We start from the raw sequence: 18,510 nt of genomic DNA on the forward strand, positions 1-18,510 counted from the left end.
ACGCAGAAATATAGGACATGTCGTGAGTTTTACGCAACGAACTCACGCTGCGCAAAACTCACGCTGCGCAGACTAACATAGGTCCGTACGAAACGCGTGAAGATCACGCGCGTTGCACGGACGTGTAAATCCACCCTTAGAGTGAGAGACCCGCAGGACCTACAGTCACTGAACCCATCAGTTCCGCTGACCTGACAGATACAGGTTTCAGTGCTAGATACAGCTGGTCTGTATATAGTATACAAAGCAGCTGTATCTCAAAAAGTAAAAATTATTTTTAAGAAAAAGTAATTCGAAAGTTGCACAGAACACACTGACATTTTTATTTAAAAAAAAACAAAAAAAAAACTTCAAAAGGTGCATATGGAAGACAGTGGCATGTATGAGTTGCGAGTGGATGGGGTTGGGAACAAGAACTAACATATGACGCTGGATATACATCCTAATAATTATTGTGACTTCAGAATGAGCTGTTCATTTACATGTAAAAATATTTTATTGGGATTGGTACAGAGATTGTAAAGGAATAAATCCCTGCTATTCCCTATAATGAAGTCTCCCTTGCCATTAGTGTTTACATGCTCCAATAGTAGTGACAAAGCAACTGAAAAAAATGTTTTCTGATTCTATAATCTTAAGTATTTTGACCATATGAGCATAGCGTTTATTTCTACTGACCTCACTGCATGTAAATCCAGCCTGATTTCTGACTGCTAGATAAATCCAAATTTTGTAAAGGCCCGATGAATCTGAACAGACACTTTTTTATAGCCCAGGGCTATCTCCCCCATAAAAATACATGCTAGGATCGGCAAACATGCATGATTATTGCCATAGATAGATTGGGGTAAATGGCTGCTAGACGCCTTGGTGTCACTTATCTCTTGTGGGAACAAAGAATTAGGCAGATGCTGGAGAGATCCACCAACAATTACCTTATGTGTACGGCTAGCTCTAACCAGAGTCTCATACGGCAGTCCTGGAGGGATGGAAGCCTTTAACTTCATGTTCATTGAGTTTATCAAAGTAAATACAGTTAGTGATTTTTTCCTTTCATGTCCCGCAGAATAAAGTTATCTCATATGTAATTGTAAAGTATGGAGACATGGTATTACACAATCAGACAGAGTAACAGTAGGTAGAATTTGAGACCTCAGAACTGTAAAGTCAACTTTTTGGATTACTAATTCATTTTACGGTTCATTGAAAAACAAAAAAAAAAAACATAATATATACAATAAAAGTGGCAGGCAATAAAAACAAAAGTTTTAAATGTCCTGCTTCAAACTACGGAAAGGAAAATCTAACTAGTTTCTTTCTTTCACCTTGTTGAGTAAGTGACCTTATTTCCTAAAGAGAAATATAACCCAGTCAATGTGTCAAAAATATCCACTATATATCTTCATATGGCAAAGAGTATGATAGGATGTCTGACACAAACCTGTCTTGATAATAAGAATAAGGGGTAAAAGAGACATTCATAATTGAAGGTGCCAGCGATCCTTTGTTTGTCGTGGTAACTCTGTCCCATATGACAAAATGGATTGATGAGAAAATTATAGAGAAACTCTCAGACACAAAATCTTATTTATGTGCCATGGCAGGAAAAAAAAAAGCTTAGCACAAGTTGAATCAAGACAGAGGCACTAAGTTGACAGGATATCTTGCGTTTGATAGATTGCACTCCACCTATTTGAGTTATCATTTAGGACTTTTTTGTTGGGAAAGGACAAGGTTGATTGTGGAGGAAGAGTTAGGTCATTGCAAGTATTCTTTAGCTTCTGTATTTTGCGACCTTCTGCTGGCTGAGCTGAGTTGGGGTTGGCTTTTAATGGAATAGTCACCAAAGCGTCTGATGTGGAGGAGTTTTCTGGCTTGGTTGGATGGTTGGATAATTGTTCCAGTTTGTCATCAAAATGAGCACTTTGACGTTTCAATGTAGGTGGACTAAAATTCATGAACCTTACAGTCTTCACCTGTTGAAAAAGAGAAAATTATTAACTTTTACACTGAAATAGGACCAGGTAAATTGTGCTTAGCTAAGCCAACTTAAAGGGAAGGTGTCACAAATGTTTTTTTTTAAATATAATATTGCTTTTAGTATGGTATTAAAATTAATTTTATTTATTTGTGTTCTTGTGTTGTACCTTTTTCTTTTTTCTTACTTTTACTACTCTATGGGGGCTGCCATTTTTTTTTCATCTCTGTATGTGTCGATTAACGACACGTACAGAGATGGAATACGGCACATACATCCCCATAGAGAATGCGAACGGGAGCCGTTCCATACACTATAGCGTACGCCGTCTGTGTGGGCACGGCGCATGCACCGCTCCCACACAGACCAAAAGGAAGGTCTTTGGTAGAGCGACATCCGGTGCCATTTTCATGTGGACCGGAAGCCGCGGCTGGACAATAAGATGACGACTTCCAGTCGCGGCTACCGGTCCACATGTTCAAGGCAGCGAAGACGCAAAGAATAGGAGCGGAGGCGGCAGCGGCTGCAGGAGCAGGTAAGTTATGTTCGTGTATGTTTGTGTTATACTGTCTGATTACCACTGTATCTAATCCTCCTATACTGTGCATTCGCTCAGAAAATGGCAACACACAGTGTAGGAGGTTTGAAGATTCAACCCCCTCCTTCTCCTGGCATTAGCCAGGATAAAGGAGGGGGGAATTGGGTGAGGACACTAGAGCGAGTGTGTCTACTCCAAATTTGCAGCATAAAGCAATGAGGTTGCTTTACCACATTGCCAATGCTGCAATTTCGGGAATTGCTCCCTCTAGTGACCAGCATATGGAAATGTTATAAATTAGAATCTAATTTATAATATTTCCTGACTTGTGAAAAAATGAAAAAAATTAAAACAATGTGTAATCACTTATACACTAACTGTTTAACTGAAAAAAAAAAATGTAATAATTTCTAGCGACACATTCCCTTTAAGGTGAAGCTAGCCATGGACAAAAAGATATATGACTGACACCAATCGTCAGTGACAAAACTTCCGTACCTGGTGCCATCTCAGTGAGCCCAAAAAACGATTTGTGTTCATAAAAAAAAAAAAATTATGTCATATTGTGCGCTTCTGTTCATTGGAAGTTTTCGATTTCAGTATGATCACTAGATTGTCTAACTGGGTGGTAATGTTGGGCTGTTTATGGCAAGTCTAAGCCATGTGTTTAGCAACTATTTTACTTGGTATCTATTTATAAAGGGATGTATTAATATGTATAAATGGTGTTCACTAATATGACAACTAGATGATCGCACTTGTCCTTTGGCTGGGTTCACACACAGCGTTTTTTGTATGTTTTTCATGGCATTATTGCTGCGTTCTTTACAGAAGTTACATTCAAATCTATAGTAAAATATAAAATGCACTACGCACAACTGCATTTTGGTTTGTGGTGTTTTTGAGGCAATTTTGTGGTCAGTAGCGTTTTTCCATATGCAGCATGCTCCTGGTACGGTGTTTTTACAGGCGTTTTCCCATAGGCTTCTCTATAATACTTCTAAAACGCCAGAAAAAAACAAAACACCTTAAACCACGTTACATTTTAATAACACTAGCGTTTATAGAAGCGTTTTTTCATGCAGTTTAAATTGCCATAAAAAGTCTATATGCGAAGGAGGCTTTAAAGCATTTTTTTTTTTAAATGGAATTAATGTATTTTGTGTTTTAAAAAAAATAAATTTCAATTGACTTTTATTAACTTTTTTATTACTTTTTAACATACAGCTTCTATGTATCTTGTTTATATAGAAGCTGTATCGTTCCCTCTCTTATCCGATTCCGTCAGTTGAGCTGAAACCAACAACTTCAGGACACTTTGTGTATGTATTCAAACTGGCACTACATGTACTAATCCTACATTTTCTTAGGATGACTGACAAGAATCTGTTCTGTAATGAACAATCACCACTGGGAACTGTTAGGCTGGGTTCACACGACCTATTTTCAGGCGTAAACTAGGCGTATTATGCCTCGTTTTACGCCTGAAAATAGGGCTACAATACGTCGGCAAACATCTGCCCATTCATTTGAATGGGTTTGCCAACGTATTGTGCAGGCGACCTGTAATTTACGCGTCGTCGTTTGACAGCTGTCAAACGACGACGCGTAAATGGACTGCCTCGGCAAAGAAGTGCAGGGCACTTCTTTGCCACGTAATTTGAGCTGTTCTTCATTGAACTCAATGAAGCACAGCTCAAGATTTACGAGCGTCTCAGACGGCTCGCAAAATGCGAGGAGGAGCATTTACGTGTGAAACGAGGCAGCTGTTAACAGTCTGTCTTTTCACACGTAAATGCCTCTCATCGTGTGAACATACCCTTACTAACCTGCATATGTACATCTCCTAACAATATTTCACCAGGCCCAGTAGTGGCCACCTTGTTTTTGAAAGCATTACCATTGTGCAAAGGGTTTATTTTGCTACAAAATGCTTCAGTGTTATATATATATATATATATATATATATATATATATATATGTGTGTATATATATATACATATATATATATATATATATATATATATATATATATATATATATATATATATATATATATATATATATATATACATACATACACACATGCCTCATAAAAGAGTATTCCCTGTCTGTCATTGCCCCAGCCAGCCATTCTCCTATACTTCAAAACACGTAAACACAACTTTTGTATTCTGGGAGATAAACAACCATAACTATTAACTGATATATTTTGCCTACACTGATACATTGTAGCAAGAAGATTTGTTCATCTACTTCGTCTGGGCAATCTAAGTAGATTTCTTGAAATTGTGACATATTGAAAGCCAAGTATCTTAGGACATTGCATTACATTTCAATGAGGACATCATGGGGAGGGGGGCAGCAACAGTTGAAATGAAGCACTCCCCTGCACTCATTGGATTCAATAGGTGTCCGTGTAATGTAGAGATGTGACCTGCTCTTTGCAGTACTCTCTATTCTGACTAACAAAAATGGGTCCCAGATCAGGGGACCTCATCTATTTCCTACAAATCCTAATAGGCGAATATGGAAATAAGACATCCAATTTAATCAGCGTATCATATCTCTTCACCCTACCTTATCTAAAGTAAGAATGGAATAGAAAACAACATATTTCTTTACTGTGTTATTTATTAAAGTTAATTATGCTTTTCCAATAGTTACCTTGTCAGAAGCACTTTTAGGTGTGTCTGGTTTCACCAGTATAGATGGAGGAGAAGAGGTTGGTAGTTTTGATGGTGAATCAATTTTAATTGGGAACTCTTTGGGCTCAAAAGTGAAGGAACTAGCAGCAGAGAATCTCCTGTAATCCACTGGTCTCCCAGAGAGAGGCAAAACATCGCAAATTGAGCTGGGCCTCACTCGGATTTCAGCACTGGCTCCTACATTAGAATGAGCGGCATTGATAAAAATCTGTTGTGGTTGAACAATGCCTGATGGTGGTCTACTGAAGGTGGTCACAGCATGTGGTGTAGTGTTACTTTGTACATTCTTCTGTGGAGGCATACCTAGTAAAACAAAATGTTGTATGTAAAAATATCTAGAATATAAAATAATGATTAGAGCTTAAATCTAGGTATCATATTAAATCCCAGCTTTCAAATGGTACCAGGATCAAAGCCTGGGGGGTGACACAGGAACTTTTCTTCATGTTATCACCCCTCTTACCAGTCAGAACAGATATGTGGTTTCTGATTGTTACATTTAATGGAGTAATTTTACCCTACTACAGGGGTGAGAATATGACACATCTAATCACCCCCTAATCAGACAATTTGTCAACAACATGAATCGGATCGCATGAGTGGCACGCATGAGTATGAGTTTTTTTTTGTGGAATGAGTTTTTCAATGGCACCATTTTGGGGTACATATAACTCATTGATTAATTTCTTGTAACTCTTTCTGGGGGAATAGAAAAAAAACTGTATTTTGCCAGTGTTAGCGTTTTACATTTACGCTGTTCACTGTGTGATGTAAATAACATTTTACCTTTATTCTATGGGTTGGTACAATTACGGCGATACCAAATACTGTATGTGTAGTTGTTTTTTTTCTTTATTTTTACTTTTGCTTAATTAAAACATATTTTTCTTCAAATTTGTTTTTGTATCACATAACTTTTGTATTTATCAATTGATGTACAATTGATGCAACCGTATGTCGGCTTGTTTTTTGTAGGATGTGATGTCGTTTTTATTGGTATCATTTTGGGGTACATGGCACTTATTGAATAACTTTTATTATTATTTTTTGAGAGGGGGATGGAAAGAAAAGCAATGCTGATGTTTTTTGCATTTGTTTCATACGCCGTTCACCTTCAGTTAAAGTAATGTGTTAACTCTATTTAGTATAACAAAGCATTACTGCCTGTCAGTGCAAAACTGACAGGCAGTCTATGAAGACATGCCTCTTGCCATGGCAGGCCTGAGGGCGTTTGCTAGGCCACTGGCTGCAGTGGCATTCCATTAATGCAAAGGCGATCACGGGCCGCTGATTCTGAGAGAGGGAGCCCGTCATCTAAGGGATGAAACTTCAGTTGCAGCGTCAGCCTGCCAGTCATTCAATGCTAGGCTCCCGCAGGGCTGCACTGTCCATAAGGCGAGATGAGTGTCTCGGCTCAGGCTGTGGCCTGCTACCTCTCTGAGGGGGCAGCGGCGCCACTGAAATCAGCCGCCGACATCCCTTCCTGCACTATAATTGTGTCTGTGACTATAGGACGCAGATACAATTACATGCATAAGCGCCTGTTCCATAACCTGCTATTCAGCGCCTTTCAATGACGCAAGCGGCGTTATTACATCATCGCGGCGCTTGCATCGTTCAGCCCCAGCAGACCTGCTCAGAAAAGAGCAGGTCTGCATTGCAAGAGGACGGTTCGGCAATGGGATCAGGTGAGTATGCACAGGTTTTTATTTTCCTCTTAAAAGTGTGAGTGGCATTAGCTATGTGTATGGTGCTATGATATTTAGGGGCATAGTGTGTGGCACCATGAGAATTTTATTTTCGTTTATAGGTGCAGAAATGTTTGAAAAGTGAGAAGATGAAGACATCTGAGCGGTAAACTGCAGAAATGGGCTGTGGCCAAGAGAAGCCATCATAGAGGTCTGGACCAGATGGAAAAGAAATGAGAAAAAGAACAACTAGAATCGGAGAAGATGTCACCTGTGAGTCACTTGATGTAAATGTTTATTCTGCCTCTAATAAGTACTGTAGTCATTGTATGATCTGCAGCGAGCTGATGGGTGGTAAGATTGTTTTTTGTGAAACTGAAACTCCCAGCATATCCTTACCATTGTTTGAGCAATTCTGGAAGCTGTAGTTTTATGTCTAGCAAGCCTATACGGCAGGTGTTGCACTAAATTGAGCTGTATTTGTGCTGGAGTTGTATTTATGTATTGAGCTTGGTTCTGGTGCTGTATTTATGTACTGAGCTTCGTTCTGGCGCTGTATTAATGTACTGGGCTTTGTTCTGGCACTGTATGTATGTACTGAGCTTTGTTCTGGCACGGTATTTATGTACCGAGCTTGGTTCTGGTGCTGTGTATATATGTACTGAGCTTTGTTCTGGTGCTGTTTAACTATATGCTGAGATTGGTTCTGGGGATGTATATATATGTATTGAGCTTGGTTCTGGTGCTGTATTTATGTACTAGCTTGTTCTGTACATATGTACTGCTCTTGGTTATGATACTGTAGATATGTACTGATCTTGGTTCTGGTGTTGCATTTATGGACTGAGCTTTGTTCTGGTGCTGTATATATGAACTGGTATTGGTGCTTTATATATGCACTGATCTTGGCTATGATGCTGTATATACATACTGAGCTTGGTTCAGGTGCTGTACATATGTAGTGAGCTTTGACCTGGTGCTGTATTTATGTACTGAGCTTGGTTCTGGGGCTGCATTTATGTAGTGAGCTTTGTCCTGGTACTGTATTTATGCACTGAGCTTGGTTTTGGTGCTGTAATTATATAGGATATATACTGTCTGAATGATGGCGTTATGTAAGCCAAACCATGATGTAAGTTACGTCCTGGTGGCTTAAGGGGTTAAGCAGTAACATAATTTTTTTTAAAAGCGTTACAATTGTGTAAACAGTGTATGAACTGTGCACCATCTTTGCTAAAACATTCTAAAATATCAGTTTGTATAATATCAATGATGAATACTTCAATGCAATGTCAATGCAATTATTGCCAAGTACGATTTCGATTTTAGTGAGTATAGGTTAATATATAGTTAAAAACTTTAAAATACACTAAACATTGTTGACTTAAGCTAGGCCGTATTTTCTATTCAGTTTTTTTTAAATTAAAAATGTTTCCTCAAAGTGAATGTGACCACCTTTGCCATTCCTTTGTATGGACAGAATTAGACATTAATTGGGTTCTTTGATTAGCGATGTTCCATCACTTTATGAGATGCGAATAACTCTTTAAATGTCGAGTTAGAACATAAATAAACGATCATGCCAATATGCTAAACTAGATAAAAAGTTTATTTTTGGAAGGATAAAATCTAAAGTAGAGAGAGCAGAATACCATAGTGGTAAATAAGTCCAAACATCATAGGCTAGGACATACTTTTTTTGAGGCTGTCATTTCTCCGACGGAGAGTGGATACAAGAGCTGAAGAGGAAGTCAAATTCTTTTTCACTGGTTCCACCACAGCAGTTGGCACAAAAACAGACCTGACAGGCCTAGTTATACCAGTTTCAGACACACTACCCTGTGAGGAGACTGAAGCATTACTTGAAATCCAGTTGCTGTGATGAGAAGGAAGCCTTGGATCAGGATATTTTGAAGGTTTTCTGCAAAGAAATGCAAACATTTTGTGTCTGTTAATCTTAGGCTGGAATAATGAATTGCAAATGTAGAAAAAATTGATAAGAACTAAAAGTGTAATATGCTGTAGTCTAGACCAGTAATTGCCAACTAGCAGCCCAGCTCATTTTTGGCCTGCCAGGGGAAGTCAAATTCATAAGGTGGAGCTGCCTTCTCTAGGATAATGATCAGGCATGAGTGCCCAGTGCCCTGTAGAACCATAAACAACAGAAGAGCATGTTTTCTCCTGTGTTGTGGGGCATCATTTCATCTTTTCCAATCTTCATGTGTATATGTATGATAGGTGCTGGCTTTTTTTTATAGGTTTCTGGTCTGTGTTCTCGCCATATGTATTTTTTCCATAAACTCGAATAAGATTTTAGAATTTTGAAACATTTTTTTTCTAATGCTTTTATGGACAGTCAGGGATGAGTGTACAGTCACTAACACATACTTACACAACAAGAACACATATTTGCAGCATAAAAACACACACAGGCTAACACACCATACTTGCCCAATTTTGAATGGTGACATCAGGCAGATTTCCAGAAGTGGTGTGATAAGGAGTGCACAACATATTTTTAACATATGCCTGCCAATTTACATAGACTATGTCCCCAAACGGCCAACCTAATGCGTTTGACTCCTTTCCGTGCAATCAATTAGTACATATGAATTGTTCATTAAATCCCAAAATAAATGCAGAACCCAGACATAGAACAGTAAATAATTTCAGATGCCAAGCTAAACCCCAGAATAAATAAACACCCCAAAACCCCAAAATAGGTACAATCCGCAAGTCTGTTGCGGCCTAGTAATCCTAAATTTACCAGATATTCCCTGCATCAGGAGGAGTTCCCTAGACTGTGTCTGACGAAGTTGAGGTCCAGCCATTCATCGACCGCCTGCCTGTACCGCAGATGTATCAAGAACTGTGCCTCTTCAAATGAGAAGGGTTTGATTTGTTTGTTGTAGCCGTGTGGACCACCTAGGTCTGCCTTACAGTCTAAGGCCTCATGCACACGACCGTGTTTTTGCGTCCGCAATTCCCCCGCAAATCCACGGGAGAATTGCGGACCCATTCATTTCTATGGGCCCATACACACTATCCGTGTTTTCACGGGTCTCCTCATGTCCGCACATCCGTGCCGCAGAAACTCAGGACATGTCTTATTACGGGCCGCAAATTCGATGCGGACATGCCAATAGAAGTCAATGGGCCCGTGGAAATTGCGGATACACCTCCGTATGTCATCCGCAGTTTGCGGATTTGCGGAAGTGTTGCTAGGCGACGAGCGGGAATGAGTTCTGTCGTCATCCTGTTTTACCTAGGCTTTTTTTTTTTCATCCGCATTTTGCGGATTACATACGGATGAACTGCGGATTACATACGGATGAACTGCGGATGACATTTCACGGAACACGGTCCTGGAATTTGCGGACCAGAAAAACACTACGGTCGTGTGCATGAGGCCTAACTAGTGATTTCTATAAAGGTTAAAATATTCTCATCATGTGCATTTATGCCTGTTTTGATGCATCCCATCATCTTAATTGCTTTGGCAACAGCTGCCTGACACTGGTTTCTGTTCAATAACACCCACAGATTCTTTTCCTATTTAGTATGTAATTGTGGCAAATGATGACAAATTAATTTATAAAAAAAAAACTAGTAGAGAATAGATTAAACTACAAGATATAGACAAACTTATACACAATTCTTTTATGTCATACTCTTACTTCTCCCATTAATATGGATGGTATATTAAAATGCCAAATGTGTTATAATACATACAGTTTTTGAATAGAAAATAGATCAAACTATACTAGTATAATATGATTCATCAAACGTGTATCTTTCAGCAAGGGTGAAGAAGAAGTTCTCAAGTGCGTCTTAAATACTGAACCCAACTTTTCTCTGCTATTTTGACATTCCAAATCCACATATTACTGGCTGAAACAAAGAACAGAAAAATAATCAACTGCTCTAACTTAAGCTTACGTCTGACAAGGCATGGGCGTTATTTACAGACATATCTGGACAACTAGCAATTCAGGCATTTATTCTGGCACACAATCTAAAACAAGGAAGAATCTTATCCACCTTTTCCAAATAAATAGAAATTCAATCATCGGATTTTTTTTTAACTTCAACAATTTTAGAATGTTAAGAAAACCAGACTCAAAATGTATAAGTTACATAACATGTTTACCGTGGTTATACAGTAGTCACACACCAGTACCTAAGCCCAGTGGGGCTCACAAATACATTTTCGGTCAGGAGATGAATGAATAAAACCCAAAGTGTAGCTAAGTCTTTTTGCTAAATTCCACTAAGGTAAAATGACAAGAGTGACATCCCGTCGTAAGAAAAAGTGCCTAATGTTTAACCATGATTCAACTGGCCAAAGTCCTCACAAGATAAAAGATACAAGCATCCTCCCTGGTCTTCAGCCTTTGACCCCCCCTACAGGGATTTGGTCTTCGCTGCGGGGAGACTTCCAGGTCACTACCTCTTGAGGTCCCGGCAGAGTAGCTGCTGGCCAAACAGAAGCTAGGATGAGACAGGCAGATGGTACCCTGGTGGTAGCAAGATATAGTCTAGAGCCGGATTACTGGAAGCAGGCTGGTGCCGGATTACTGGAAGCAGACTGGCGTTGGATTACTGGAAGCAGGCTGATTCCGGACTACTGGAGGCACGCCGGTGCCATATTACTGGAAGCAGGCTGGTGCTGGATTACTGGAGGCACGCTGGTGCCAGATTACTAGAAGCACCTAGAGGGCATGGGACACCGAAAGGTAACAAACTCAGGACACAGGGTACGGATAGGTAACGGACTCAGGATACAGGATACCGATAGCTAACGGACTCAAGGTACATGATACCAACAGGTTACGGATTCAGCATACAGGATATGGAAGCTTCGCAGGATAACACTAGGTTTGTCCAACTTTGCTCAGGCACTTAGGCAAGGGGCAGGGTCACTTATAAAGTCCTGGGTGTGCAAGGATAGGCTGGGGACACTTTTACTGGTGTATGCGCTGGCCATTTAAGAAAGACAGCATTCCTGGGAAGGGAGACGTTGGCGAGGATGAACAAGCCAACAGCTGTGGCCGCCAGTAGGAGGGAGATGCCGGCGGTCAGCGGCACCGGTGCTACAAAATTAAGAAGGCTTATTCCTTAGGTCTATAAATAGACCAAATTTTCTGTAAACCAACACTCAATGTTTGATGAAATGGTAGGATCTGGCCAATCAGGAAGCTAGTCTCATCCTTTTATTCACAAAAAATGACAAAACAAATGACCTAAATGGACTAAGCCCAGTTCCCTCCCATTAATACTCATTATGTGTATTGTTCGGACCGATTCACTATTTAGTATGCAATCCCGTGACCTAATTCCACCAATAATGGCTTGTTAAAGGACTTGAAACTGTTGATGTTCTCGGAGTTGTAGTATTACAACTATTTAAGTTGTCCCTGGACGAAGCAGACAGAGCGAAACTCAGCAGGGTTGGGCAGTTGACTGGTATGGCGCGAATGATAAAATTTTCTATTCTCCTATTGTATCTTTCATCTTGTGAGTATTATCAAAACTCTTTTACTTGGTGCATGTTTTGCGGTGCTACTCTATGTCAGCTGTTCTTTTAAAGCCTTAGAACTGTGAGCGGATTACGTAATCCTTTCATTGACGGTTGAACCACAGAGCCTAGCAGAATTCTATTTTCAAAGCAGCATCCATTGCATTCTATGCTTAGTATCTTCCAAAAGAAGAACTAGTTTGAAATCTCTGACCGTTTGAGTGATACAATAGAAATACATTTTTGCTATTTGTGCTAAAGATGGACAGAAGGCCCCTAACCTTTACCTGCTACAGTAATTTCCATAAATGAAGTGTGCAAGTTTGTATTTTTTATTTTATGGCCAAAGTCCTGTAGTCATTCCTGTTCCTTTGTGGTACTGCAATTATATTATGCCCCTTAGGGCGGGTTCACACATGGCGGAATTGCACTTAAATTCCGCTGCGGACACTCCGCAGCGTTAATCCGCAGCGGAGCCGTTTCTACATTGACTTTCACTTTAATTTAGCAGTGTTCGTTTACACGATGCGTACAATTCCGCTGCGGAGCATAGGCTGCGGAGCGGAATTTGGTGTCCGCAGCATGCTCTGTCTGTTGCGGAGCAGTGGCGGACTCATGGCGGAATTTCTCCATTGACTTCAATGGAGATTCAAAGTTCCGCAATGAAGTCCGCAGCTGTCATGCACATGTCATGTGTGCTGCGGATGCGTCTTGCTTTTTTTACTTGACATTTCTTCATTCTGGCTGGACCTATGTATTTCTAGGTCTACAGCCAGACTGAGGAAGTCAATGGGGCTCCCGTAATGACGGGAGCGTTGCTAGGAGACGTCAGTAAATAGTCACTGTCCAGGGTGCTGAAAGAGTTACGCGATCGGCAGTAACTGTTTCTGCACCCGGGACAGTGACTACCGATCTCAATATACATGTATCTGTAAAAAAACATATAAGTTCATACTTACCGAGAACTCCCTGTTTCTGTCTCCAGTCCGGCCTCCCAGGATGACGTTTCAGTGTAAGTGACGGCTGCAGCCAATCACAGGCCAAGCACAGGCTGCAGCGGTCACATGGACTGGCGCGTCATCCAGGGAGGTCGGGCTGGATGCCGAAGGAGGGACGCGTCATAAAGACAACGGGCGGTAAGTATGAATTTCTTTTACTTTCACTAGGGAAAGTGCTGTCCCTTCTCTCTATCCTGCACTGATAGGGAGAAGGGAAGCACTTTTCCCGCAGTCCGCAGCAGCTAGTCCGCATCAATGTACTGCACATTTTGTGCAGATCCGCAGCCGTAATCCGCAACCCGGATTAGGTGCGGCATTGATGCGGACAGTTGCGGAGGAATTCCGCCATGTGTGGTCATGCCCTTAAACGGGTTGTCCCCTAAAATATCAGCCATTAAAATCTGGCAACTAAGATCCCCACTGATCAAGGGAACAAGATGGTCGTCGTCCCGTACCTCAAATGACAGGACATAAAATGTCAGATTTATTATTTATGTAATGGTAGGGTTTTTTTTTAAAATAAAAAATAAACATTCATGAACATTCTACTTTTCTTATAGGTCACAATTGTTTTCTGTGGGGCTATTGCTTAATAGTTTGGTTACTGTCCAGGTTGAATATAATACTTCTTCAAATCCTATATTTCTCACATCCCGCAGTAGACTTTCCCATCAGCTTTATCATATTCTATGCCAGGGGTACTGAAGTTGAAGTCATGAAGATCTACCAAAATAATATAAGGGGTTCTGAAGATCTAGCACTAGGTTACAAATGATACTAATGAAATGCGCCTTCCTGCAGTACCGTTGTTCACTGTTTTTATTTCTTTCTACTTTTCCTTCTTTACTAACGCCACCAGTGTTCCCCCATTAACAGTGTCACCATATTCCCTCCATTTATAGTCACACTACAGAGTCTCCATTAATAATGCCATCACAGTGCCCCCATTCACAGTGTCACCAATATGCCCACATTAACAATGCGACCACAGTACCCCCTCAACAATGCCACTAAAGGGACCTATGTTAAAAATGCCACCACAGTAGACCCATTTCTAGGTGAATTGTTGTGCCCCACTAACTATGCATCCATAGTGGCCTCATTTTCAGTGCCATCTGAGTGCCTCCATTATTACCATCAAAATGCCCCCATTAACAATGCCCCCCAATGCCATCACCTAAATGTCTCCTTTAGTAATGCCACTAAAGGGCCCCCATTAACCAATTTACGGTGCCATCAGATTGTCCTCATTGCCTCACAGCAGCAACTTACATGACTATGATGAGGTGGTTGCAGGTCCTTCAATGGGAGACTGCTCCTCTCCCTGGCGGAGCTGTAGCATTATGATAGGTGGAAGGTATACTGCAGCTTAGTCTTATATAAGCCAGGACCTAGTCCAATGCTACTGACCAAACTGTCCACAACATTGTTAGAGACTGGCCTGCGATGAACTTTGTACTGTACTGGTAGATCACAATCATTGAGTTTCCCTACAATCTACTCTGGACCCGTCAGCGATTGGCGTATCAATCGCGATTGACGGGTTGCTGAAGGCAGCTCTATGCTAATTGCCATTTAACCTTTGTCCCATTTCTTGAACACACAAATATAAAATCTCTAAAAAGGGGTTGCCTCAAAACGATGTTAGGGTATTTTCCAAAATCTAGAAGTTGTCGTAGGTCAAAGGTTTCATTGGGCGGGAGACAATAAGCACACACAGAATAGTGTATACTAGAGTCACCCCTTTCTATATGCCCTACTAGAAAATATGAACATCATAAAGTGGGACCCCATTTTCCAGATGACTCCCTATGATCTAGAAAGGAAAGCTGCAATGTAAGAGCATCCCATGCTTTGGCGGATCAAGCTTGTCCATACATTACATGGTTCAATTAATCTCGTAACATGTATGTTTGGCTGCTTTGCTATGTCTGTGTGTAATGTCTGTACTTTGGGGTAATTTATCTCAGTAGAGGGTACTTGGCTTAAGAAAGTTGGTCTAGGGCACCATTGAAATGCTCTGCATTTCAATGGTGCCTTAGGTCAACTTCCTTAAAGGGGTTGTCCACTTTCTGAAAACTGATGACCTATCCACCGGATGGTCATCAGTATATGATTGGTGCGTGTCCGACATCTGGACACCGCACCGATCCACAACTCCGGATGCCTCCGTGCACCGGATGTTTGGAACGGGATGCAGTAGTTGGAGTCGGAAGCACATGGCTCCGAACACTGCATAGCAGCGGTTCGGCAGTATTGCAGCCCTGCTTCTATTAATTTAAATAGGAGCAGATCTGCAGTTCTGCAGCTCGGCCGCTATTCTTTGACTGGAGCCATCTGCTTCCGTCATCATCGTCCGGCGCCCGGAGGCAGCCGGAGTGACGGATCGTGCGGGGTCTAGGTGTCAGACACGCACTGATTATATACTGATTAGCTATCCAGTGGATAGGTCATCAGTTGTCAGAAAGTGGGAAAACCCCTTTAAGCCAAGTACCCTCTACTCAGATAAATTACCCCAAACTACCACCATGGCTATGATCATGCACTGTGTTGCTTACGTAAGGCACACCATGAGGACAGTGTACCTACCTCATACAGACATGGAGTGTACCTCTTGGGGTATGTGTACCACAGGTTGAAAACCTAGATGACTGGCTGATATACCTACCCTCCATAGGAGAACAGAAATCTAAGTGTGATGCAGGTCGCCTAATTTCGCCGCCAGTGTGCCTGGTCCCTCTGCTGCTCGTGGACGCCAACGCCGATCTCCTGCCTTCTGTGGCTGTGCTCCACCTCCTGCTCATAGCCGTAAGTTTCTCAGGCCGTGCGCTCCCTGGCCGCCTCTTAAAGGGCCAATGCGTGCATTTTTAAACCTCCCCAACCAATCCTTGTTGCCCCAGGCTTATTTAAAGGACCTGCTTTGATCACCGGGTCCCTGAGCAACTTTGGTGCAACTTAGTTGTTTCCTGCAAATGTTCCCATTTGCATTCTGCTATCTGATACCAGTACGCATCTTGCATGCTACCTGCTACCAGTCTGTATTCTGCTACCTGTTGGCAAACTGTGTCCTGCTGCAAGACTGAAGAACCTGTTAAGAACTGTAACTTCAGATCTGCATCCGTCTGCCAAGGTATCATCTGCCAGTGCCTGTACCCACGTTGTACTACACCGTTGTCTCCTGGTCCGCTAAGTCAGCTGCTACTCACACTGGGACCACCTCAAGAGGTAGCGACCTGGTAGCCTTCCCGCAGTGAAGTCAAGATTCCCCTATGGGGGTTAAAGGGTGAATACCGGGGAAGCTACTTAGAAAACTCCCTTAGAGGTGGCCCTAAATCAAACCAGTTCTGTAGCACAGTGGATTTACAACCTGCCGGTCATTAGACTAAGCCACATTCAAAAAAATGTACACAAGCCCCCTCTATTCCCTGCAAATCCCGAAAGTTAACGAAAGAACTAATTACCTTTAATATGATCAAGTTATTTTAAAAAAATGCTTTGCTAAGATACATGTAAATAAACTGCAATAGTTAATTATCTACAAATGTCTATATCACTGTAAAAAACAACCATTAATAGATGAATGTGTTATGAAGGTCTTGATATAACTTGTAAATGTCTTTCAATTATTATTGAGATCACTATCTTTCAAATGGCCGATATCTTTAATAATTTAATTAAGTAGATTACAAATTACTTTTGATTATGAGCACACGAGAATGGCAAATAAAAGATGTGATTTAATAGGACACATTTTGAAATATTTCTAATGGATAAGAAAAAAATGAATATAAACTATACTATACAAACATTCACTTTTTACTACTATTGTCAACCGGCTGTCCGGTATGATCAACTCGCTTTCAGGCTGTAGGCCCCTCTAAGACCAGCTGATTGTTGAGGTTCCCATGGCAGGGTACTCCAGCGATCACATGTAATCGGAAGCCTCTGTGTGATGGCTCATTTTCCCTATGCCGCTACTGCAGATGAGCAAATCTCAGCCATAGCTAACAGGGGTGGGCCTATATTTGCGGGAAACCCTCTATGAGCTCAGCATGCCAGGGCAAATACAAAGGAGTTGTCTTAAAGAGTTGGGAGAACGGTATATCTGCTTATTTTACCTGCAAAACCACACTACAGAGAAAATAAACAGTAAAAATGCCTATTCAAATAATTGGACAACATGGGCACAAATTCCCACAGACAAACTCCAAAATCTTGTGTAAAGTCTTCCCAGAAAAGTAAAGGCTGTTATAGCGGCAGAAGGTGAACGACCTCCATTTTAACTCATCTATCTATCTATCTATCTATCTATCTATCTATCTATCTATCTATCTATCTATCTATCTATCTATCTATCTATCTATCTATCTATCTATCTATCTATCTATCTATCTATCTATCTATCTATTTTATTACGAAACTGGATTTCCCCACAAGTAAGAGAGAAGGAAATTTACTGAGGCAGGAAATAGTGTAAAACGGAATTATGCAGGCTTGGTTACATGAATAATATAGATTTAATATGAATGACACATCATGATGAATTATATGTAGTTTGGTGTTTTGATATATTATTCATTATGCATTCTTTACCCTCTGTATGGTAGATTTATTTCCATTTTTATCTATTATTTAAGAGTTGCTTCAAACGAAACCCATTATTGTTGTTCATATTGTAAACTTCTAAAATTCACCCATTTGATATCCTCTTTGACTATACATAAAAGTCCTGTCTTGTGTACAAAGAATTTTTTCTCTGTATCTTTCAAATACCCAATCAAATAGAGGTTTATTCCTAATGTTAGCTGACTTAGGCCTCATGCACACGAACGTATTTTTTTCCTCCCATAAATACTGGCGTAAATACGGGTCGTTTGTCACACATATTCGACCCGTATTCCACCAGTATTTACAGACCCGTGCCTATAACTACGGGTCCGGTGTCACCAGTATTCCACCCGTATTTACGGCCCCTTTTTCTCTGCACTAATCGGCAGCCCCTTCTCTATATCAGTGCTGGAAAGAGAGAAGGGGCAGCCATTTCGGGCAGAGTTTCCGCAGCGATTTAAAGTAAAAGAAGTT

The 18,510-nt window shown here is 40.9% G+C and overlaps 1 protein-coding gene across 1 annotated transcript in view; it reads right to left on the bottom strand.

The window, feature by feature from the left end:
• Positions 1–308: 308 nt before the first annotated feature.
• The window catches only part of SH3RF2 (SH3 domain containing ring finger 2), a 98,078-nt gene continuing 79,876 nt past the window's right edge, over positions 309–18,510 (bottom strand). The window contains exons 7-10 of the mRNA XM_075860030.1: positions 8,607–8,833; positions 5,184–5,527; positions 4,954–4,956; positions 309–1,976 (exon numbers count right to left, since the gene is read on the bottom strand). Of these exons, the coding sequence (XP_075716145.1) occupies positions 1,647–1,976; positions 4,954–4,956; positions 5,184–5,527; positions 8,607–8,833 (904 nt within the window). The 3' untranslated portion in view covers positions 309–1,646. The remainder of the gene's footprint in view (positions 1,977–4,953; positions 4,957–5,183; positions 5,528–8,606; positions 8,834–18,510) is intronic.

This window comes from Rhinoderma darwinii, chromosome 3 (assembly GCF_050947455.1).
Source record: "Rhinoderma darwinii isolate aRhiDar2 chromosome 3, aRhiDar2.hap1, whole genome shotgun sequence".
Lineage (NCBI taxonomy): Eukaryota > Metazoa > Chordata > Amphibia > Anura > Rhinodermatidae > Rhinoderma > Rhinoderma darwinii.